General features: G+C 46.4%; 1 protein-coding gene across 5 annotated transcripts in view; it reads left to right on the forward strand.

Annotated features, from left to right (window-relative positions):
* Positions 1–25,774, forward strand: part of FLNA (filamin A) — a 271,749-nt gene that overhangs the window by 230,936 nt on the left and 15,039 nt on the right. For all 5 annotated transcript variants that reach the window (XM_086940275.1, XM_086940274.1, XM_086940276.1 and 2 more), the window contains 10 exons: positions 1,440–1,542; positions 7,231–7,371; positions 7,595–7,723; positions 8,006–8,179; positions 12,347–12,508; positions 12,939–13,142; positions 13,572–13,724; positions 14,041–14,163; positions 14,429–14,695; positions 15,323–15,460. In XM_086940275.1, the coding sequence (XP_086796401.1) occupies positions 1,440–1,542; positions 7,231–7,371; positions 7,595–7,723; positions 8,006–8,179; positions 12,347–12,508; positions 12,939–13,142; positions 13,572–13,724; positions 14,041–14,163; positions 14,429–14,695; positions 15,323–15,460 (1,594 nt within the window). The remainder of the gene's footprint in view (positions 1–1,439; positions 1,543–7,230; positions 7,372–7,594; positions 7,724–8,005; positions 8,180–12,346; positions 12,509–12,938; positions 13,143–13,571; positions 13,725–14,040; positions 14,164–14,428; positions 14,696–15,322; positions 15,461–25,774) is intronic.

The following is a 25,774-nucleotide window of genomic DNA, read 5'->3' on the forward strand; positions in this document are numbered from 1 at the left end:
CAGCATGTATACTGGCAGCAGCACATGAAGCTGTTTACTAAGGTTATAATTGCATGTTCAGCCTGAGATCCCTTCTGCAGGTACCTGTAGTAATGACCCATTGTGATGCATGCACTGCTTAGTGCACCTTGCTTGCTGTTCCTCACTTTCCTCTAGTCCACCAGCAACACAGAACCCAGGGCAAGAACTCCCCACTCCAGCTGAGAATGCACCAGGGTCGGCATATTCCTGGATATTCATCGATTCATCCTTTTTCCTTCTATCTCGATGAAATTCAACTGGGGTGCTGGGTGTCGGGTTCATCTCTCGTCCCTCCATCCTCCTGCGTGATCATGAAGACTTACTTCATCCCCATCATGTTTATTCATTTACATCCTCATTCTGTATCCTCCTACGTGAACGGTCACCGGAATCTCAATGTCTCTTGTCTTCTGAATATTATCACTGGGTGGGCCATCCTGTGTAATGTCTTGTTTTTCATGTGGTCTTGTGTTTATCTTTTTACGGTTGGTTGTTATTTTGTAATCCTTTTGTGTTAACATTTTGAATGCCAAATGTATGACCATGTGTAGATTTGCCCTGTCCGTGACCCAGATAAATTTCATTGATAGAAATGTCGACCTCAAGCAATAACTGGAGTTGGGTTGGGGGCAGGGAGGTTCACATGGATGCTGACACTTCAGATTGTTGGCGTCTATGGTGCTGTTAAACCAGTAGGACTTGTGATCTCGGCTACTGAAGATGCACCTGCAACTCCTCTTTGGGTGCATTTTGATTAGGGACTGAAGTCAGCTGGCATGTCTTAGGTTGATGTAATTCCCCCATTTGTCCCCAATAGTTGGGCGTTGGGAGAAAGGATGGTTCAGTTCCCAAGAGGCAGATTGCTCTTCATCTCTGGAGAGATTTTCAGATATCTGAACTGGTCACCTGTGATGGAACAAACCAAGATTACCCAAAAGCTGCCTGACCTTTGTTCCAGTGCCGGAATCTAGTGTTTCTACACTGCTAGCAGTTTCAGATCACTTCTTTTTAGCTTGGTTTGTTAGCAGCATGTATATGGGGACTGTGTACAGCATTGGCCTTTGAACCAAAGTCAATGTTTGTGTCTTCGTGGCTCACAATCATTAAGAGTAATTTCTTGCTTTCGAAGTGTTGAATCATGAAGACAGTCCTCATTGGAATAGCTAGGTAAGACCGAACGGGTGACTAAGCGCCTACATGAAGCAAAACCGGTCTGTGTACAGTGTCCTTTGGGCTCCAGTTTTCCTCCAGGTTGGGATATGTAGTTTTCTTTAGTGTTTTTTGTAGCATTTTTCCCTAGTATCCTCCGACTCTTCCTTCCCACCACCCTTTTCCTTATTCCCATTCATAATCTCAATCCCTTCCTTTTTTGAAAACCATCCTCTAACTAGCTGGCTGCATCTCTTTACTTTGTGTAGGCTACAGACCGCCCAATGATGGGAGTAAATGGACTGGATGTGTCCGGCCTGAGGCCTTTTGACCTGGTCATCCCCTTCACAATCAAGAAAGGAGAGATCACAGGTATGTTTGCATTAGAGCAGCCGAGAAGGGCGAACAGACGGTCAGGGTAGGTAGCAAGTCAATGTGTATACGTGTAATGTGGTCAGCCACACTAGACTCTCAAATCTCCCTTGAACCCTTTGCCGCTGGGCCTTCAAGCCCCCCCCACACCCACTCCTCTAGAATGCTGGGCCCTTTTCTTCTATTTGTTGGACTTTAGGTTTATTCCTTATCTTTAAAAAAAAAAGTTTCCACATAAGATATCCTCGCCAAATTTGCATGTTCTCCCTCTCTCTCCTCCCCCCCCCCCCCCCCCCCCCCAACATCCTGGAGATTGCAAAGGTACCCATGGCTTGTGGATTCTCCTGAAGGGAACCAAAAAATAGCCCAAATATAGCTACCCTTTGTTTTTTTGCACAAAAAATGGAAAACGATGTTTTTTTGTGCAGCACTTTTATCCGCCTAAGAATGGCATCAACTGAAGCTTTTTTTATTAGACCACCAGCTTTCAGAAACCAGCCCAGTTGTTTCCTAAATGTTTTTGTCTAGTTTTTGCATTTTTCCATGAGGTAGTGAATTTGTCATTGTTTTTGTGGTTTCAACCTACTTCCAGTTTGTGGTGGAAAATGTCAAATCTATGGGTGATACCAGAAAACTAGACTTTTTTTTTTTTCGTAGACAATTCTGGCTTCAGCACAGGGCTTATTGTATAGATTCCTCAAGGTTTTCCTCAAGAAACCATTGTATTAATGAATGAAAATTAGTAGGGAAAAACCTATTTGTGACTACATTTTCATCTGTAAATTGTCACGATGGCAGATGTACAAAAGCAATAGTTATGTGCGACGGACCCTTATGGTCACAGCGATATAGCGTTTTTTAGGGCTCCCCAAAAACACTATAACCAAAGCTTGAAATTGAGCTGTACCTTAAAATCATTTTTCATTGTGACCCGACTATACAGCAATTCATATGGTAAAATAAAAAATTGAAGAATTGGTAGGAAGGAAACGTCAGTATTTCTGAAATGTACACAGAGTTTAGGAACGGTGTTTTGTGCACCTCTTAATTTGGAGTTACCCTAACTATGGTGATTTAGTTTATTTAGCAAAATGTTTTCTTTCACACACTGGCTTACATTTGGAAACCACAAATGCAGATAAATCAAATTGGTAATAACAAGTGTTGCACTATTCTGTGTTGACCCAATTTGGATTAAAAGATGTACCCTACTTTTGTGGATGGGCCTAGCACCTGCAACACAATGCTCCAAAACGCGAACTGGAGACCTCATATTTCATCCAGCAGATTCCATGCTTTTTTATTTTTTGTTAGTGTGGATAGCTGTGAATTTTGGGTGCTAACTCAGCTGCCACCCAGGTAAACCTACGATACTGAGACCTTTCTGAAAGATAGACGCCCAGTGGTGTCCAGGGTTGTTACTTGTGTGGTTCTCGGTTTTCTTACCCAGATGCCTTGCAAACTTCAAACTTTGGCTAAAACACATTTTCTTCACATTTCTTGGAGGTAAACTTCTGTAACCTGCAGGTAGTCACATTCTGTACCACCCAGTTTGCCCCATGCCTCCTGATACAGATAGTACCCCATGTGTGGGTGAGAATTGCTCCAGCAATAGGATAGGCCCAAAAGGGAGCAGGTGATGGAAGCAATTAAATTTCCTATCAAAAATGATCTGCTCTGGCAATTTGGGTAGCTGTTATGTCTGGGCTCGGCACCCACCCAGGGAAACATTAAGAACAGGCATTTCTGAAAACTAGATGCCTAAGAGTCCAGGGTAGTGTGCCTTGCATGGATCCCATGAAGTTTTCATACCCTCAATGCCCTACAAACCGCAAACTTTGCCTAATCTCAAATTTTCCATGCATTTCTTTAATAAACTTTCAGAATCCACAGCAGACGCTCACAATTTTTATTACCAGTAATTCCCCCATTTGTCTCTAAAAATGCTACCCTTCTTGAGTGGCTGGGCCTAGTTTTGCAACGGATATGGATCAAACCAGGGTAAATGAGACCCCTTGTGAGGACGTCCGAGGGGTTAAATGATCCTGTACAAAAAATTAAACCTAAAACCAGCCTCAAGCACTGACCTGCAATATGTGAAGTCTGGCCTTGAAGTAGTAAATTAAATCAAGTGGCAATAGGATTGGGATGGTTTGAGGAATTTAAAATGGAGGATTGCTTTGCAGTGGTATCTGAAAAACAGTCTATTTTGAGTCTTCATTTGCATTTAATTCTTTTTTTTTAGAACCGTATGCAGTGTATTATTCTAATTTCTAATGGTTTGAGCTCGGGACAGTTACTTTCCACTTTCTTCTGGGATGTCAACCAGAGGTTGAGCCATGTCCACACTCCCTGTCTTTGAACTTAAGTCCACAGTGCCTCAGTATTTGGCTACCCTCTTGATTCTTTTTTCTGCTCTTTGGTTCAGAAGCGCCATTGAGGGCTCGGGCAATATGTATCTGAAGAGGCAGTGAAGCAAGTAAATGAGATCTGAAGCGAAGATTGAGTCTGTCAATCAGCGACTTGCACAGAATTTGTGGTGAGCGCTAAAGCAAGAGATCTCTGGAGAATAGCTAAGGCGAGAGGGATTTCACATTGAGCTTCCACTGCAGGGGATAGTCTAATATTTAGTTGAGGGCTGGTGGCTGTCAATGGATCGGAGCTGGGGTCGTCAGTAAGGAGTAATGGACCACACCCTCTTTAGGTCTGACCAAACTGTGACCATGTGTTGCCACAAATACTCGGGTGATGTTTATGCCTTAAAGAATCAGTCAGTACTGCATGGCTTGTGAGGCCTTTCTGATACCTGGCAAGTAGTCCAACATAGGCCCGTGCCCGGTGATCCCCTCGACCAGTAAGGTTAATCAGGATGGATATATAAGGATGGATGGATATATATATATATATATATATATATATATATATATATATCAACTCCCCCCTCCCCCTGAAAGTGAGTCCGAGGCCGCATGGGGAAAAAGGAAGCAGCTGATTGCTGTTTGAAGAGGCTCGAGTTGATTCTGTCATCTTTATTCCTTGCTCAGACCGCTGGGGGAGAAGTGCTTTCTGTGGCCAGCAGAATTTGGAACACCACATGGTGTATGGAGAAGCTGTTCACTGTACCAGCATCCACTAACTGGCAGCATGGAAGAGCCGACATGGATCTGAGCAGGACTGACAAGGCTGGAAGTCGTTGAGGGCGGTCCAGAGTGTTTTTTCCAATGAGCAAACACATCATGAGTCTTTAAAAACAAGCCCCTAATGAATTTGACAGGACAAGTGAAGCGGGCACTGAGGAAAGCCGTCGGGCTGAAACGCGTCTGCCCAGCGTTTCACTGTATTTTACAGGACTGTGTGATCTTAGCCTGGAGAGTAATACATTGAATTTAAGCCTCGGAGCATGTCGTACCCATTTTTAATGGGGATTGGTATATATATCTATATATCTTCTTTTTATTTATTCTTAAAACCAAACCAACAATACAAGGTTACAAGCAGGTAGGGGGCAGATCTGACTAATGTAACAGTCTTGATACATAAATACCTTTATACCACGCAGTCTGTTTTCTCCATAGTCCCAATAAACCATCATATCGAAAGGAAAGTGGGTCCACCCCAGAAGGAACATGCCTCTCCAACGTTGGCATGCTTCTTGGCACAGCCTCTCCACTTAAATCTAATTTTCAACATTACAACAGAAGTTAATACCTTTCCTCCAGGTAGCCAGCAGACACAGATTTTGTGATCACCAGAGCAGAGTAGTCTCAATTAGATACAATATTAAATAATTGTTATGAATCCCACGATGGAGAATCGCAAATCTGCTTTTGACAAGCAGATGTTTTCTTCTGCAAGCTTAGCACTGCCATCTCAAAATGGAGTCCATTAGGCTACTATGCACATACATTATGGAACATGGCCTGCGACTTCTTGCTGCTGCTCCCGGAATACCTGGGGCTGGCCTGGTTCAAAAGATCCATAATGGATAGTATGCTAAGTCGTTTGCAGTCTTAGACACCATGGGTAGTTTTGCCAAAGCAGTTGCTACTATTGTCTTTGCCTGCAGACTTTTCTGAATGAATAAACTGGGTTTTCTGGAGATGTGCAGACTTTGCTGATGGAAATGTCCTTTCATTGGTCTCTGTTCTTCTGAGAGAAAGCAGGCTCTCCACTGGAGTAGCTTAAAGATTGTAGGGCTGCGGTGCTTGGGTCTTAACTCCTGCAAAACAATGTCCCATCAGTTTGCAGTTTCCTATAGGCAAGCCCCATGCAGTCGCCCCCAAATTTGCAATCTTTCCTTCAAGGCTTAGGACACTGCCCAAGATCTGCAGTGGTGGCAAACTAGCACAATTTGTCCTGCAGCAGACTGTTCTCCCTTTCTCACCTGTAGGTGTCAGTGGTGACAGATGCACCGCTTCTGAGCTGGGCTCAGCTAGGGAAGGTGGAAGTCAGAGGGCTCCTATGTGGAGCCAGATTGCCACTGGAGACCAAACTTCAAGGGCATTAGTTTGGCCTTGAAGGCTTTCCTGCTGTCTATCAGTGGAGCAGTCTTCTCCTGGCAGATCAAGAATGGCACCTGCACCCAGAGGTAGTGCTTGGGTGTATTTGATAAGTGAGGAAAACCCTGGCTAGGTCAGTTCACCACCATGGAAGACCATGTCAGAAATTTTGCAAATTGGAGTTTCTGAGAGAGCACTAGTTGTGAGACTCATTCTGCTGGAATAGAACCAGGGACTCCAGTAAAACTCCTTGCCACCACTTTTCCTGTCCTCATTTTTTAAGATCTAGAATGACCGGACCCAAGCCATACTAATTGCCCCAGACTGATTCAGAACTGTGTGGTACCAGACCCGAACATGGGAGGAGCTCCTGTCTCTGCAACAGGGTCCAGTCCTTCATCCTGACATTCACAACTTGCACCTCGTGTGGCGATTGAGCGGCAGTTGACTGCCCAACTTGCTGTGTGAAGTGGTGAATGTCATTCTTGTTGCCAGCTGCCATTCCATGAAATCCATCTGGCTCGGCCTAGTTTGTGATGTGGTGCCTGGGACACTGACCCCTTAAAAGCAAAGGTGTTACTTGCTCTCTCGTTTGCTCTGGGTTTAACCCATCAATGCCTTGCAGGGGGCACTGAAAGGTTTTGTCATACCTTTTGGCCATTCTGCATTTGCCGGACCAACCATTCTTTTGGATAATCAGTGTTGTGGACCATTCTTTTGGATAATCAGTGTTGTGGACTCTTGAGTTTGGCACACCTGCTCCCTTCCAAACGGTTTGATGCCTGAGTGGGACCTTAACTTGGTCTTACCAATGGTAACTTTGAGCATTTTGCATGTCATGCTCCACTCGGGAAGCTGTTATGAACCAGCTCTCCTCCTGTATGAGTTGTTGTACACAGATGCCAGTTAAGTGAAGATATCTCAAAGCTGTTATTGTGATGGGCAATATACTGTAGTAGATAAGGAGTAAGTTGTGAAAGTGGGAGGAGGTGAACTGGTGTCTGTTGATACAAGTAGATTCACAGCAGCACTTGTTTGAGTGGGCCTTTCATGTGAGCTTGTCATATTTTGTCTTTCAGCCTATTGGTTGGTTGCCTTTTTTTAGGTGATGGTTGGAATAATGTATTCCATTGGTATTGCATCTGCTAGCTCCTGGTTTGATTTAAATGTTTGTGGCTGTTCTACACAGGTGAAGTCCGCATGCCTTCTGGGAAGGTGGCCAAACCAGATATTACTGATAACAAGGATGGCACAGTGACTGTTCGTTACGCCCCTGTTGAAGCCGGGCTGCACGAGATGGACATAAAGTATGACAGCATGCACATTCCAGGTATGTGTTGAGGGTTTTCTCTTCTGAGAACATCTTACTTTTATAGCAGTTTTTGGGAGGAAGGGTGCTTTTCCTAAAACTTCTCCCTCATCCCTGAGCATCTTTGACGGACAGTACTGGAGCAATGGCTGAAGATCAATGCAGGCAGCTGGGTTCAAATACTACCCTTTTCAGTCCTTAAATGCTTCTGGACTTCTTATGGTGCCCATCTGTCTACTTACAGGAAGCCCCCTGCAGTTCTATGTGGACTACATGAACAGTGGTCATGTGACGGCATATGGTCCTGGGTTGATCCACGGCACTGTGAATAAGCCGGCCATCTTCACGGTGAACACCAAGGATGCTGGAGAAGGTGAGTTATCTGGCCCTTTTTACGTCGTAGGACTCTACACTTCAGCAGGTTAGTTTCTTTAGATTCTGCCTGCCAGCTCTAGACTGGTATCCCACTTATTATGTTTCATGTTAAATGCAAACTAGCCCTTGCATGTTCTGGGTGTGAGGTACATTTTAGGAAGCGTGTAACATGGGATAGAAGTATGGGGTTAGTCCTGGCTGTGTTTGACCAGATGTTTATGGCGTGTCGCCATCACACCCATTTTCTTTTTATTCTAACAGTGTTTTTGTATTCCTTCAGGTGGATTGTCACTGGCTATAGAAGGACCTTCCAAAGCAGACATTGGTTGCACTGATAACCAGGATGGTACCTGCACAGTGTCCTACCTCCCAATGCTACCTGGTGATTACAACATCATAGTCAAATACAACGACAAGCATATTCCAGGCAGCCCCTTCATTGCCAAGATCACTGGTAAGTGCCTGTCCTGCGCCTGTGTTCTATTCAGTTTTACCACAGACTGATGGAGAAATATAGTAGTCCAGAAAAATCAGCAATGGTCAGACTTTGGTTACATTTTTGGTGTTACTCCCCCCCAATTTCCTGGACCGATGCTTGGCTCTGGCTCAGCTGGAAACCTCTTGGAACCTAGAGTTCAATATGAGCTGAGTTTTACTGAGGCGATGTGGCCTAGTGACTACAGCACAGGAGCATGTTACAAGGCGAACAAGGTTCTAATCCTGGCTTTGGCTCAACATCTTGTGAATACCAACAAATCTCCCTGTGTCCAGAACTCTGGGCAAGGTTAGTACTGTACGCGACTACCAGAAATAACGTGTATTCTGCCTGTTATGCACACCCTAATCTCATCAGAATGCATGGCAAAGCATTAACCTTTACCACCGGTAGGAAATCTATTGAGTGACTGAATTTCAATGTGAAACATGAAAATTTGGGATCGCTCCCGGACTTTTTTTTTTTTCTTGACCAAATTGTCATTCTAGGCAAATACTATATTTCATCAGGCCTCCTTTTTTGCTCACTATCACATATGAGCGCACCTTCAAATACACAAGTTCAGGATGTGCGCTGTACACAAACCTCTGAATTGGTCTATAACGTTGCTCCATCTGATGAGAATCTAGGCCTCATAGAATGCACATGACGGCTGCTTTACCACTTAGTTCACTCTTGGCCTTGTCACCAGGGTATGGGCAGAAATGTTGATCAGTTCACATTTAAAAACTGGAAGTACTCTGATATATTGATGTACTAAGATGAAGTGCTTCTGCGTGTTGTGCACAGTTTGGGTTTTGAAAACACCTTCTGTCTAGCGCGTTTGTTGCCAGGTTTACATGCCGGCTATTTTCACGGCTCCGCTCATGCATGGGCTCTGAGCCAAAGCCGTCCGTTTGCTTACTTCCTGTTAATTTGTTGGCTGCCACTTTTACTCCAGATTATGAGTTTATGCAGTGCTCTTATGATTGTTGAGCTTTCCAGAGTTCCATTGTTGTCGGGCTCTTGTTTATTCTGCTTCACTGTTTGCCTGAGCAACAGTTCGAACCTACTGATTCTCCTTTTTGCTTTCTTGTGGGCCTTTTACTTTTTGCTATTTTCCAATTAAACCTTCTACTCAAATCTTTGAAGATATCTTTGTCTACTTTTCCATCGCCAAGGCACAAGTCTAGTTAGCCCAGACTCCATTGAACGAGAGATAAGGCCACTGATGCAGCATTACTGAGAAATGCATCTAGCGCTAACGTACATAAAATGCCTGTCCGCAGGGCCTTACATACTTTAACTAGACATTGTCTATGTGCAGACTCCAGAGCAGATCCTCAAGTGGGCCAAACTTCGCTGCAGAATATCTTTGCATAGTTTAGGGCTAGATGTTTTTCTTTGCTGCTAATTAGAGGAGTGCACATGCTAATCTTTTTCGGTTCTTGACTTTAAACGAGGATCGCCCTAAATGAGACTGAATAGTTGCATAGTACTCTTCCAGTGGACTCTTCAATAAATGTAAAAGCCGCTCTCCATTCTCCTTTCATGTAAGGTCTTTGGAATTCACCCTGTTTTACCATCATCCTTGATGCCTGTAAGAGTACCGGCACAACTACCAAGATTGGATATGTAACTTTTTCGTACATCCTTAAAGAGCTAGTGCACCATGCCTCGTGCCGTGGGTGTCTCTTGCAGTCCACGCACTATGTGAAGTCTGGTGTTTTGCTTTGGAGATTGCATTTTTTCATTTGACATTTTCATGGTTGTTACTTTTTAAGAAAAGCACTTTAACATACTTGATTTCGCGGATTCAGCCTCCTATACATACCTCCAGGTATTAATCCTGAAGATTTACTGCAGTTTACACTTTTGTGCTAGTCTATGCCAAAGTGATGCATGTTTTGCGGCTACAGGTATCACTCAAAAGCAACGCAACTTATCCATAAATGCTCAAGCTTCCCTGGTGACATTGGATTCTTTTTTATGATGGCGGACTTTGGAAGCAGAACTCTCGTTTTCATTTTACCTCTGTCTTTTTGTCTGAGTCAGATGCAATAAATGTGCCTATTGTTCCAGCCAGGTAACTGATATGCAGACTGCCTGGCCCTGCTAACATATTCCTCCTTAGATGTGTTCCTGATGTGGGATGGCTTCTGAAATCTAGAGCAGTAACCAAGCAGACTGTCTCTAGACAGGTTGTACTCTGCATCAAATTTGGCTAACCTCTGATCTGGTCTAATTGTAATTGAGGAAAAGCAGCTCGGTCTGTAGCCCTGATGCGCTTCCTCATTAGGAGTGGAGTGTTATCACTTGTCAAGCAAATGTTCAGTCTTCAACCTTCTCAATGTCATGGGGTACGCCTCAACCCCCTCCCCACAGTAACCTGGCTATCCTATTAGAGTGTATGTAAGGAAATGTCCATTTTTTTTATGGTCACCCCCAAAGTTTTGGACTGTTGCTTTTTCAACTGAGTGCACTGAGGTCTGCTAGCCCGACCTCTGTACCCGTGTCCTGCCCGTAAAGTGTTGATTGGCTTAATCCTAACTAGCATAAGCTAGCTTAGGTCCATAGTGTATAGTACCCAGGGCCTCTAAGTTAGAGGGACACCCCAAGGACTGCAGCACTGGTTGTGACAAATGTAAAACACGACTCCTAGCCTGTCACTGCGAACTGGAAGGGCAGTTTCAAACTACTAACACGACTTTGCCAAATAAAGCAAATACCAATCCCAAGTCTCCATTTTTCATCGATGTAAGTTACCTCTGAGGCAGGCCTATCAAGCCCTAAGACAGGATACTGTATATTACAATGTGTAGTATGTACCTTTACATCTTCCAACTATAAAAAAAACTTGCATTTGTTTTTACTGTGGAACAGGCTAGTAGCCCCATTGGCCAGTGTAGTTACAAGCTGACACCTCAGCTTTGCTAACTTCTTACTGTGAATACTAAAGCTGATAATGTAAGGGGTCAAACCACTCCTTACATTAAGCCCAACTTGATGCCCAAGTTGAAATTAGCATAGCTTGTTGCTGTGTGCGGCTTTTACAAAGTGGCCACTTAGTTTCCAAAAGTTTCCTGTGCCCATTCATAGTTGCACATTGCTAGCGGCTGCCCCCCCCCCCCCCTGCACAACATCCACCCGCTCCCTTAGAGTTGGTCCTCGAAAGTAACTACATTGCATTACTTGCGTCCAATTTAAATTTGGCGATACTTGTTTGCAGTTGAGTAAACCATTTTACTCCACGTTGTAAATTCTTTCTCTGGCACCCTCCGGTGGATCTTTTCGTTTTTGGGTAATTTTTTAAAATAACCTTTCTTATAAAGTGGTGTTGGCTTTTTCTGGTCTCTTGTTTTGGTCTGTTTTAAGTGCGTTACTTGTTCCTTTGTGTAAGCCTGATGGCTCAACCCTGGGTAGCTGTGTCTCTGAGCAAAGATTTAACAAACTAAACCAAACTAGTCTTAAAGTGGTTGGTAGTGTATTATACAGGGAGGTCACACAGCCACAACATATGATACACCATTTTATCTCTGTGCCCCAGTATTGTGGCAATACACAGTACGCAATCGAGAATAATGTCCAGTTACCTTTGACTGCCACAGGACTCCAAGGGAAAGCTTCACCAATACGTTGTCTGTGAAGTGTTTTGTAGTTTTACTTGCATTGCTGTCTTTTAGTTCAGGTCTCTGTAGGAGGGAAATTTGGAACAGATGTCACTGGGGTGCATTTGTGAAGCCTAGACATTTCTTAAAACAAAGTCCTATAGATGCATAGCTGAGCCTAGTTGCATGGATGTAATGCAGAAAGCTGTCCAGATCTTCTGATGCATGAAGGGGGGGGGGGGCATATAGGGTGTTTTTGCAGACAAGTTCTGTATGAAAACAATTAAATGTCTTCCACAAGAGATTAGTTTTTTCAGTAGGGCAAGATTAGGCATGCAAAGCTTTTCTCAAACTCTATATTTTTTTTTTTTACTTGGATGTTTAAGCCCACATGCACTAATGAAGTGTAAAGCAGTTAGATTTTATGACGTGAAAGGAAATTGGTCATGGATTAACGAAAATGTGATGCCTAATACTGATATCATAAAGTAGCATGGACAGAAATAAAATGCATGTTTTTCTCCTGTCCATTTTGCAGGTGATGACAGCATGCGCATGTCCCAGCTGAAGGTGGGTTCCACAGCAGATATTCCCCTCAACATCACCGAGACAGACCTCAGCCAGCTGACTGCCACTGTGACCTCACCTTCTGGCAGAGAAGAGCCCTGTGTGCTCAAGAGGCTTCGCAATGGCCATATCGGTAAAGTGAAAACTCAATGTTTCATGCTTTACTGTTAAAGTCCTTTATTGGTGCTAAGGGGTGGTGGGGTGGTAGGATGGTTCTGTGATTTTATTTATTTCAGCATCGGTTTGAAGCTAGGAAGAAAGTTATGCTAGGGGAGGCTTGGGAGGGTGTCTGTCACTTCCATCGTTTTGATGAAAATGGAGTCAGTGGTATCTTGAATGGCAAACAGTCCTGGTTGCAGAACATAATTGCTAAGCATCACTTCATTTTCCATTCAAATGAACCAAAGTTGACTTTTAATTGAAGGGGGGTTTCGTAAGTTTCTTTCTTGGGTCCTATAGCTGGAGCCTGTATTTTACAAGGCAGTGTCCAACTCTCTTCGAGCCTCAAGCTGTGATCAATGTACTTAGCTTCTTTGACTTCTGCCCCCTTTCCATGCAAACAGGTATCTCCTTTGTGCCAAAGGAAATAGGCGAGCACTTGGTCAGCATCAAGAAGAACGGTCTGCACATCCCCAACAGCCCCATCACTGTCATGATCAGCCAGTCTGAGATCGGAGATGCCAGTCGCGTGCGTGTCTCTGGGCCCGGCCTCACCGAAGGGCGCACCTTTGAGACCTCAGAGTTCGTCATCGACACAAGAGAAGCAGGTACTGAGCTCACCAGAGAAAATGAGAATTTTAAACTGGTGATGTTTAATCTAAAGTTCTAGAGTGAACATATGTTGGACAACTCTGTCATCAGGCCAGTAGAGGTTTTATAGATTGAGGGTCTTTAAACAAACCCATTACAATACATCTAGAGACCAAATTCATTTAGAAGTTCTAAATCGGTTTGATCATGTTGTTGGCAAGAAATTAAAATTGCAATGTTTTGCATGTAATAAAACTCGACCACTTTTCCGGACTCTTCTGGGACTATTATAAATGACGTGCACAATTGGACCCCCCTCAACAGTTGATGGACTCTAAGGTGATGTGGCTGCTGTAACAGATGTTCACTGAGTGCCAGTACCGCACAGTTTACGTTAGAAATGTTAAACCTAAATGTTTGTCATGCCTGGTTCCTGCTTGTTTCAGGTTATGGTGGGCTGAGTCTCTCCATAGAAGGCCCCAGCAAAGTAGACATCAATACCGAAGATCTGGAAGATGGCACCTGTAAAGTGACGTATTGCCCCACGGAACCCGGGAACTACATTATCACCATCAAGTTTGCAGACCAGCATGTTCCTGGTACGTGCTTCTTTATCCTAGGAACAATGACCTCGCACTAGTGGGCTCGGTGCAGTGCTAGATGTTGAACTAGGTGGTAATTGACTAAAGTATTAGGTGTAGCTAGACTGAAACGTCCACAAGGTGCATGCGGGCTCCTTAGATCGGTGAATTGTGTATCTGGGCAGGGTGGAGACTGTTCCTTGTCTTTCCAAGGTCAATGAAACAAGTCCCTCAAATTGGGCAATAGTTACTTTTTAGTTGTGAAAGCATGCAGTGGCAAGGGTGATATTAATAAAATGATATATTATGGCTGAATCTTCGGTTTGTGTTGTAGGAAGCCCCTATTCCGTTAAAGTGACTGGTGAAGGACGCCTTAAAGAAAGCATCACAAGCAAGCGCCGAGCTCCATCTGTTGCCAATATCGGAAGCCAGTGTGACCTGAGCCTGAAGATTCCTGGTAAACTGCTCAACCCTCTGTTGGCCCCTGCTTGAACTATAAATTCACATGCTGCGTTTTATTCCACCATCGACTTCTTGGTTCTGCTGTTAACACTTGGAAAAGTTTTAGGGTGTCAGTTAGCTGGAGTTTCTATGAATCCTCCCATGTACCCCATGATCTAGATTTTATTTTCTTTCTGTCTAGGTCTCAGGAGTACATTTTAATGCAATTCTCTGTTTTACCATGTTTAGTCTTTGCTTGACTTTCCTTTCAATGTTTGCAGAGATTGATATCCACGAAATGACTGCTCAAGTGACCAGTCCCTCTGGGAAGATCCATGATGCTCAGATCATGGAGGGCGAGAATAACACTTACTGTATCCGCTTCGTTCCCACCGAGATGGGAGTTCACACCGTCAACGTGAAGTACAAAAGCCAGCATGTGCCAGGAAGCCCCTTCCAGTTCACTGTGGGGCCACTGGGCGAAGGAGGAGCCCACAAGGTCCGAGCAGGTGGACCTGGTTTGGAAAGAGCAGAGACCGGTGTGCCAGGTACAGAGACCAATTTTACGGCTTGCCACTGGTACCTCAGCTCTTTGTACGAAGGGAGTAACGGGAACGACTGCAGATTAAACTCCTAAAGACACTGACTAGTGCACTACAGTAGCAGGACTGGGATGGGTGGCAGGGATCAGCCTGTATGGGCACATCACCTGCCCCAGTGGATCATTTTAAATCCCCTTGGTTTTGTCTGCATTTTGGGCTCCATTTCTAGTTTTGCATTTTCGTCTTGCTTGGAAGTGCTTTTAAGAAGCTCTTTGGTAAATTACTGAACTAGTTAATCTGGATAAATAGCGTAGGCTGGGTCTGTCAATAGGAAGTTAAACACTGTTGGGCACTAAGGTCCTAAACTTAGATTTCATTCCCAATGGTTAACGTTGGCACATTGGTGGCCATAGTGTTACCCTTACCCCTTAAATAGAAGCTTGGGTTTTAACAATATGAATGGTGTGTGCACTAGCCGAAAACTAGTTCTAAATTATCCTGCCCTGGCCACTCCTTTGCATGGTTCCTCTCTACTGATCCATTTATAACTTGAAAACTGTGTTAACTTTCCTGAAGCGTGCCTTGTGTGCGTAGTGTACATAGTGATGAATAAACTTTCCTTTTCATCCACAGCGGAGTTCAGCATCTGGACACGTGAGGCTGGTGCTGGAGGCCTCTCAATCGCTGTGGAGGGTCCCAGCAAGGCAGAGATAGCTTTCGAGGACAGAAAGGATGGTTCATGTGGGGTGTCTTACATCGTCCAGGAGCCTGGTAGGTAGTAATTGTCTGAGTGGTGATTTGCCATTCTTGAAAAAGCACTTTACAGTAATTCTACCTAAATGCATCATGTCACTATGGCTCCACTTCAGTTTAACCTAATCTATAGTCCTACCCATTGAATCGTTTAGCCCGGAGGATGTCTGTCTCCTTTTATGCATCACAAATCCGTTTACTGCACTGAATGGTATTTTACAAAAATGCTTAACTCCATGGAGATTTATAAAACTTTTGAATTTAAGAGAAATTCAAAGTATTGTTTATCGAGCTTTGTGCTATATAACGTGACACACAATCGCGCAAATTTAGATTGACAAAGGCTGTTGCTCGGCTGAAACGAGTCTTTCCTCTGCTGTCGGGAGTTACCCGATTCCATGAAATAGCAATCCTCTCCCGTCTTGAGGGCATGCTCCTTTATTGGGGAGATGGATATCTCGATCTCTCACAGGTTGCATGTTAGGTTGGTTCTTTTTTTCATGTTCTTGGAAATTGCATGCTGGAGCACTGAGCTCCTTTCATATTGGAAACCTTTTCGAAGTGTTAAAACCCTTTACTCAACATCTTGGGTCATTTGGAGTGCTTTCAAAAAGATACAAGACAGCAAGTGTTTTTTTGCTTCACAAAATGTCTTCCTTGTGGAGGGCCCATCCAAGGAAACGGCCCAAGCTGACCCCCATGACCTCTGCATTTTCTGCTGATCAGACTATCGTAAGGATTGTCTTCATTGTCAAAAAATGACCAGGTTCACTCCAGTGTGAGGGGGTGGGGTGGGGGAGGAAATCATGCTTCCGGCCTGCAGGAGGGAATCGCTGAATCTGCCACAGGAGATCTGGAGGGCATGGAGAAGTTTCCCATACCCCCCCCCCCTTTTCAATTCTCTCCATTAGGCGAGATGTGTGAAGGCATCAATTCAGAAACACTCTTCCTGTTCAATGTTAGGACCGTTGCAACCTGTTTGCTGTCGAGGCAGGCTCACTGTTGAAGCACTGTTCAACATCAAAGAAACCGCCTCGAACAATGCCTGCATTTGCTGTCAAAGAATCACTCCCTCTTGACATCACCATTGTCCATGTCTGCCATGCACTGTCCATATGAGGCATAGCATCTCTCGGTGTCCTAGACCTCCGCGTCCTGTCCATGGCATCTTTCCGACTGGTGGGTCAAGAGGTTGAAAGAGGGGACTGCTCAAGGTTTTTGACTGAGTATCCAGCACATATTCTCCACCTTGTGAAGTAAATCCTTCGGCCAGCCTTTCAGCAACTCCTTCTCCAAAGACGACACTGTCTCAAGGTTTCCAAATTCTCCTCCCGCTTCTCTTCAGATGCACAAGCCGTTACCGGTAACCAGTTCTCCAACTAGTGATCAGTCCAGTGGTTCAATCCTCACCCTCCTGCACCTTTGCCAAGGGAACTATGCTACAAAAGTCCTCCTGGGCAATTAACGCCTTTTAAAAGACTTCAAAAGAGTACCTTACAGATTTAATGTTCCTGGTTGTAGAGAATAACTTATTCACATTCCACAGTCTTCTGTCAGAGGCTACTGTGCTTTTGTCTGATTCTCCACCTTCAAGGGTATCCCCCAATTGCTGAACTTGTAAACTTTAATGAAGTTTAATCGTAAGATGCTTAAAAGATAAACAGTTCAGTTCCTTTTCCATCTACAGCAACCTTGGTGATATTCAAGACCCTACACAATTGTTTGTCCTCTAGATCTGGGTTGCTTGCTCCATCAGTGCAATTTGACACCTGTCTTGGTCAAATCTTCCCCAGCTAGACCTTTAAAGAAAAATAAAATGCCAGAGCAAGACTCTTTTCCTCGAAGCGGATCCTCCTCTGTTCAGTGATTGTTGCATGCCAAGAAGCTTCATTTACATCGTAATCTTCTACTGCTCACCCATAAGAACATACTCTATTCTGTTGGCAGGATATCTGGTACTGCTACAACAGGAATGAAGGTGGCTACTGCATTACTGGAAAAATATTAACCCGTCGAGGTTCCCTCAGCGCTTCTTAGAGAAACTTCCCAGAGGACAGACACTTCCAGGAAGTATTGAATAAGAGCAAATTAGTCTTAAATAAAGCTACATATGCACCTGCAGAGTCATTGGCCTGGACTGCCCACAGCTACTGTCTGGCTCGAAGGCATAGTTCCTGGCTGTGCTTGACTGGTTTACGTACAGAAACGAAGGGGGGGGGGGTGCATTCTCCTCCGTTGTCAAAGTAGGCACAGGAGATGTGGCTTTGGGCAATCCTGCAACACTTTCTAGCCGAGAACCTGCCAGGGACGGACAACCACTTTAGGAGTCCTCCGATGCACAAGAAAAGCAATGACAAACTCAAATCAATGTTGTGGGACGCTGAATGTGGACTGATTTGAAACGCAAACTCATACCTAAACTGAACCTCCACGTTCCCTAGGCTATGCCCTATGGATAAGTTAGGATCTTTTCATACACTTTTGCTTCACTGCCACACTTTGCTAAGCACAAGTGATAACTATTTGCTCCAGTGGCATAGACGTGCCAGAACACCAGCACGCCGAGGAGAGTATCGGATCATCAGATGCTGAAGACTCCGACGTCGAAGTCACTCCAGCTCAACGGGTCGTAAGTAAGACAGTCGACCCCACCCCTACCTCGACACCATCAAAAAAGGCTTCGGTCACACCCTCCCCTTCGGGCTTGGGTGCACACTGAGACACTGCTCCTAATGCCCCACCTCCGGGCCCGGCAAAGAAGACAACAAAGCCTTCAGGTGGCTTGGGCTAGAGCCAGCCTGCTTCCGGTGCCGACCCAGTACAGACACTGAAGAAAAAGCCATCTTCCCCCTTCCACTTCTACTGTTGCTTCCACACCGAAGCACACGGCGCCTAAGACTGGCAGCAGTTCATCGACACCAAAACCGCACTCTGAGCCGTGTAAAAAATCAACCAAAGCTCCAGATTCCATGCATCGGAGCTGAAAAAACCCTCGGAACCGAAAAAACATGTTCCGTAAAAGACACTTTGAAAGGGCACACTCCTAAGCCAACTGCCGACTCTGTGCTCGACGCCAAAGGATCTACCAGGCTCACAAGAGCTTTTTATACCAGATCCACAACAACAAAAAACACTTGTAAAAGATCCCAAAACTGGACAATTGACTTCTCCAAGAAGAGACCACTTGAGGCGCCAGCTCCTCCTCCCCCTGCAAAGAAGAGACATAACAACCTCTTCATTAAGGGTCCCTTCTCTTCCTTCTCCCCATACTGTTCCTACTCGTACACCTCCTCCACCACAGCATTCGCATACACATCTCCTAATCCAGACTATGACGATATACACACAGATTCTGACTATGAAGGTGGGGGTGCACATTACCCACCACAAACTAATAGTCCCCCTCAGTCACTTAATCCATGGGACGATTACAACACCCCTGATGTACCTTATGTCCCACAGGATGATGTCTATCCTTCCAGACCTTCCCCACCAGAGGACACCATAGGTATTAACCTGCTAGTCCAGAGGGCTGCACAATATCATGGGGTGGACTTACACACTGATGCAGTGGAGGAAGACTTCCTATTAGACACTTTTGACAACACACAAAGGTCTACGGCCATCTTACCAATGCTTAAGGACGTCATCCAGCATGCAAAAGAGGTTTTTAAAGACCCAGTGAGAGCTAGGGTCCTCAATCCCCACATTGAGAAAAAATATGAAGCTGCCCCTGCAGACCCAGCTTATATTAAAGGCCCGGCACAATTAGATTTTTTAGTGGTATCCAATGCACGTAAACGTGCTAATTCCAAAACAGGTGAAGCCTCACCACCAGACAAAGAATCTAAACTCCTTGACGCCTCTGGCAAAAGAACTGCACAAGCAGCTAACATCTGGCGCATTCCCAACACCAAAGCCTTGCTGGCAAGATACGACAGGGCACATTATGACGAACTAGAGTCCCTAATGCAGCACCTCCCAGACAAATATAAAAACAGGGCTAATGAACTTATACAGGAAGGTAAAAATATCACTAATGCTTCCATGCCTTGTGCCGTAGACGCTGCACATACTGCCTCAAGGGCAATCAATACCAGCACCTTATTACTTAGACATGCCTGGCTACGTATTTCAGGTTTTAAACCTGAGGTGCAAAACTCCATACTTAATCAGCAATTTGATGAAACTAACTTATTTGGCCCAAATGTTGACGTGTCTTTGGAAAAAATGAAGAAAGACACAGACACTGCAAAATCTATGGGAGCCTTGCAACCGCAAGCGCCCAGATGTTTTCGTCGCTCATCGTACAGAGGCAACTGAAGAGGCTACTCCTCAAAGTCCCTCTTGCTACAAAAACCCCGGCCAATCCACATTCACCCAAGGGCTACCAGAGAGGTGGTTACAGGGGTAACAACAACCAAACAACCAAGGCAGACGCAAGAACACCTCCCGCTCTGCCTCCACCCCTACCCAATGACTTACCCCCCCCTCCCCCCCCCCCCCTCAACATTCCACTCCTGTGGGGGGAAGACTCAATGTCTGCCTGCATGGATGAACATCAGACAGGTGGGTGTAACAAATTATTCACTCAGGTTACGGTCTAGAAAACATCTATCCCCCCCAAACATACCACCCAAACAGCATCCAATGTCACAAGAACATCTGTCAGAGTAGTATCTCTGCTAGAAAAAAGTGCAATAGAACTAGTTCCTCTGCACCAGCAAAACAAGGGGTTTACTCTATATTTTCTAATCCCAAAGAAGGACGGCTCTCTAAAGCCTATTTTAGACCTCAGACCGCTTAACCTATACATACAGTCAGACCATTTTCACATGGTCACACTCCAGCAAGGCCTTCCTCTCTTGTTACAAGACGACTTCCTGGCTACTCTAGACCTCAATGATGCATACTTCCACTTTCCCATTCACAAAGCTCACAGGAAGTATCTCAGGTTTGTAATAGATGGGCAGCATTACCAGTTCAAAGTACTCCCATTTGCAGTCATAACAGCACCAAGGGGGTTCACCAAGTGCTTGGTAGTGGTGGCAGCGCATCTACGAAGACAGCACATCCATGTCTTCCCGTACCTCGACGACTGGCTCATAAAAGCCATCTTACATAATCCATGCGTAAAACACTCATACCACTATCCAGCTGCTCCAAGACTTTGGTTTCACCTAGGGGTTCACAATGAACCACACCAAGTCTCATCTACAGCCATCCAAAGTACAACAGTACCTAGGTGCCGCAATAAACACCTCAACAGTGCTAGCTTATCCCACCCCAGCAAGGATAGTCAGCATGCAAACTCTTAAAGTTTCAGCCACAACACTCGCTCCCAGCACAAGTGTTCATGCAATTCATAGGGATGATGGACTCTTGCATCTTCATAGTACCCCATGCAAGACTTCAAATGCGTCCGCTACAAGAGTACTTAACACGTCAATGGAACCAGGCTCAAGGTCACTTAACAGACCTAGTGTTGGTAGACGGTCGAACTCCTCGTTCTCTGCAGTGGTGGAACACCAAAAACCTTTCCAAGGGACGACAATTCCTAGAGCCAGTTCCTCAGATAATCTTGACTGCGGACGCATCGCTCTCCGGCTGGGGAGCCCACCTACTGCAACAAACCATGCAAGGCAGGTGGACACCACAACAAAAGTTCTGTAGTAGGGGATCTCTGTGTATAGTCATAATCTAGTGAATCGTCACGCTCATGTGCGTGGACCCCGGAGCAATCAAAAATCTCTTATGTGTCTATGCAGGACTGCACTAAAGACAGCTTAAGAACATTAAAGACCAATAATGCAGCTAGGCTACACTGTCCAGTACTTCAACTAGAAATGCAAAGGATATTCCACCAATATCACATTTACCTCAATCTGCCAAGTTTTTCTCACAGAGAAACTTCCCCTTCACAAAATCCTTGGAATGATAGAGAGGAAGGGAAGGACAGACAAGCCCCCATAATTTTCCATTATGTGTCTGGAAAAGGGATACCGTGCCTTTAAGGAACTCTCCAGAAACCCTCAGTCTCCCAGTAAAGCCCAGCCAAAGTCCTTTTACTTTCAGTTCTTTTTTCCGGCTCCTGTTAGCAGGACCCTGGAGCATTGAGCTCGCATTGAGCTCTCCCTTTTTGGGTATTTTTCAATTTTTTGGCACTTTTCAAGTGTTGTGAGTTTCACTCGACGTCGGACTGCTTCTTCCTTTTGCTGGGGTTTTTGGCCAGTTTTGGCAGTTTTTCTGTCTAATATCCCAGCTTTGTCGACAAGTGCCCTGAGTGTTCCAGGAAGAAAGCTAAATCTGACTCTCAGAGTGTGTATCCTCTGTCTACCATCCTCTCATGTCCCTGAAGATTGTGAGATTTGCCAATCTTTCTCCAAGAGGACCCTGAGGGACAGGGAGAAAATTCGACTCCAAGGCCTGGAGGTAAGGAGACACCAGGACCAAGGTGAGTCTGGGCATGGAGAAACTACGTCCTCTGCCCGTGCTTCGGCCTCTGGGGGGGGGCTCCCCAGTCAAGATAAGGCCAGAAAAAGGCACAGATCTCCGTCTATGGCCTCGGCGTCGAGAGGGATGACAACCATCTGCTCCCCGTCGTCTCAGGGCTCTGGGGCGAACGTCGAGGGGACTGATGTAGAGACCTCAGACTAGGTCAATGTCTAGGACAATATTGACGTCGAGATGGGTCCAAGAGGGACCGACCTTCGCTGTCGAAGCGACACTGCAGTTCGTCGTCGAGTCGACGTCTAGGGAGGTATCGAGGTTGAGACGTTGAAAAAGATCGACGTCTAGGAGAGAGGTCGGCGTCAATGAGGCGATCAAGGGCCAGGACTGTCCTCTGCCTTTGTGTTAAGCCTGTCTTCTGCATCCGAGAGCCCACGGTCGCGGCAGCGCCGGCACTCGTCATCTGCCTCTAGGACATCTTCGTCAAGGCCTGCGCAGAAGAGGAGAATGACGAGTTCTTCGGAATACTCGCCTTTGAGGCCCAGGACTCCTACGCCTCCTCAGTTACCTAAGGAGACCCCTCCTTGTCCTCCTACACCTCCTTCTCCTCAGGTTCCCCCTCATCAACCTCCCCCTCATCCACCGCGGCCTGCTCCGCAGTCTCGATCTCTGCCGCACCTCCCGTCACCGCCTACGAGGCCTCCGCAACCTTTGGTTCCGGTTCTGCCTCCGCAGTTTCCGCCTCCTTTACGGCCAGTGGATCGCCAGAGGCCTAGGTCGAGGTCACGGTCCAGACGGAGACACCGGTCAAGGAGTGACTGTCGCTCTTCAACGCGGTCTAGGCGTCGCCACCGGAGGGACAGGTCAAGGTCCCGTCATACGGATTCTTCCAGCGCCAGGGAGTACTCTCCCACATTATCCGATTTCCCCCCCGTACGAGTGTCACCGATCGATGACATTGTCTCGTTCCACATTCCAAGTGGTGTTACTGAGAGGGGCAGCGAAGCTGGGGATTAATATGACCGTTCCTACACCTTCTACGTTGGTGATTTTTGAGACCCTACACAAGCGGCAGCTGTCTCGACCCTTGTTGCCCTTGGTGCCGGGGCTGGAGAAACCGGCGATGGAGCTCTTCTGGACTCCGGCGTCAACGAAATCCGCTCCTTCCCGGCTGCAGAAAAAGTATAGGGCCCCACACTCAGATTCTGCGGACCCGGTACCAGATTCGGGGATTGTCACTGCGACCAGAAAGCGGCACGCTACTGCCCCGTTGTCGACGGTGCCTCCGGATAAGGAGAGCCGTCTGCTGGATTCGGCAGGATGAAAAATCAGCGGTACGGCGGATACGTCCATGAAAGCCGCTAGTGCCATGGCTCTTTTGGGTCGGTATGACCGGTTTTTATGGGAGTCCATGCAGCAGTTTCTGGAGCACCTTCCTAGGGACAGGAGGGAGGACTTCCAGGAAATCAATGAGGGCATGATGGTATCCAACCAGGTTATCAGCTCAGCTGCAGATTCCTCTCTTGGCGGCTCATGGATGCTGCCACAGGATTAATCTGACGCCATGCCTGATTGCGCCTGACATCGCTGAAACCAGAGGCACAGCAGAGTCGCCAATATGCTGTTCTCTGGCTCGACGCTCTTCGGGAAGCATGCGGATGATGAGATGGCCCACATGAAGGCCGAGGCGGAAACCCTGACTGCTGTCGGGTTGGAAAAGCCGAAAGAGCAGAAGCGGACCTTCCGTCCCTTCCAGAGACGTTTTGGTGCCCAGGGAAGGCCAAGGTCGTCAAGCTGGCCAGCAGCAAAAACAGCAGCAGCAGTACCAGCGAAGGCCCTTCCAGAAGCTCCAGAGGGGCAGGGGCGGCCAGCAGGCCTCAGCGATGCCTAAAGGCCCGGCTTGGTCTAGGCCCTGAGGTTACTTCCTCCTCATCCGTTATCCCCTCCGGCGGGGGTAAGCATACAATATTACTTGGCAGAGTGGAGAAAAATTACTCGGGACAAGTGGGTGCTGAATATTGTTTGCAATGGATACAGTCTTCGTTTCATCAGCCTGCCTCCAGCGATTTCCGCCGGTTTGCTCGCAGTTCCAACTGCGCGAGCTCCAAGTGGAGGCCGATACCCTGTTAAGAAAAAGGGTGATAGACGTTCCTCTGTCCCAAAGGGGAAAGGGTCTTTACTCACGGTTCTTCCTGGTGTGCAAGAAGGACCAGAAGGAGTTCAGACCCATTCTAGATTTGCGACAAGCAAACAAATGGATTCGCAGAGAAGTTTCGGATGCTGTCTTTGCACCAGATTTATCCTCAGCTGCTGCGAGGAGACTGGCTTTGCGCAATAGATCTACAGGAAGCGTACTTCCATGTGCCCATTGCATGGAAACACCGGAAGTTCCTGCGATGCCTCGTCTGCACCAATCACTATCAGTACACCGTACTACCGTTTGGTCTGAAGGTCCGCACCCAGGACTTTTTCAAAATGCATGGCTGTGGTAGCACCGCACCTACGAAAGAACAAGGTGTTTGTCTACCCTTACCGGGACTACTTGTTGATCAAGGCCGCCACCTTCCAGGAAACACAATTGCACTTCAACAGGACGGCCGTCCTGCTGAACCAGCTGTGGTTGCACATAAACATGTCCAAGTCTGTCCCGACTCCTGTCCAGTGCCTACAGTACTTGGGAGCCTCCATCAATTTATCAAGCATGTCTACTTCGGAGGAGAGACGCTTATCGATCCTTCGGAAGGCTCAGGCTCTCATGGTGGTTCCATCTGCAACAGTGAGGACGGTGTCTTCTCTTTTGGGGTCGATGGCCTCTTGCATCTTCCTCACGCCACATGAGGCGCTGCAGGAGTGTCTGGAGGATCAGTGGGACCAGAAGCTGGGGAGCTGGGATGACCAGATCAGGCGTTCCCTTCATGCTCAACAGTCCCTGAGGTGGTGGTGCTCAGCAGAGCATCTCCTCAAAGGGGTTCCACAAGGACATTCCCATTCAGACTATCGTCACGGATGCATCTCTCCATGGCTGAGGAGCGCATTCAAACAATCTACAGATCCAGGGAACGTGGTCCCCAGTGGAATCCACCTTTCACATCAATTTCCTGTATCTCAGAGCTGTTCACTTGGCACTGAAGGCCCTTCATCCGTCTTCCAGACAGACTTCTTGCTTGTACAGACTAACAATACGACCATGTATTACCTCAACAAGCAGGGGGGCTCGATCGCGCACACTGTCACAGGAAGCGCAGGCTATCTGGCACTGGCTGCTAGCCAGAGGACTGACTATAACTGCTACTCATCTGCCAGGTGTCCAGAATGCTGAGGCGGATGCACTCAGCAGGATGATTCAAGAAAACCACGAGTGGGTCATAAACGAGGAGGTGCTCGCAGACATTTTCGCCAGGTGGGGCACTCCAGACGTAGATCTGTTCACCACCGCCGAAAACAGAAAATACTGAGACTTCGCCTCGAGGTATTACCAACCGGGGACTCTGGGGAACGTGTTATGGATCAGCTGGTAGAAGAGCTTTCTGTTAAGCATGGGCGAATTTTGCGGATCTCGCGTTCGCGAATTTTGCGGATTTGCGAACTCGCAATCCGCAAAATCCGCGAATTCCCGCGAATTTGCGGATTTTTTTTTTTTGTGTTCGCCCGTGTTTCTGCCAGTTCGCGAGGGTTTTTACAATTTCGCAATTTGCGAACTTACCTGTCGGGTCGCAAGTTTCGCGAACTTGTTGTTTCTACGTGTCCAGCCTGTTTGGGACACTCTTCTTCATCACTGCCACTCTCTGTCACCACTGCCACTCTCTGACTACTCATGCCACCCTCTGGCCCACCCATGCCACCCTCTGTTTCATCACAGCACCCTCTGGTTGTCCAGTCAGT

This window comes from Lissotriton vulgaris, chromosome 10, assembly GCF_964263255.1.
Source record: "Lissotriton vulgaris chromosome 10, aLisVul1.2, whole genome shotgun sequence".
In the NCBI taxonomy this organism is placed as follows: Eukaryota; Metazoa; Chordata; class Amphibia; order Caudata; family Salamandridae; genus Lissotriton; species Lissotriton vulgaris.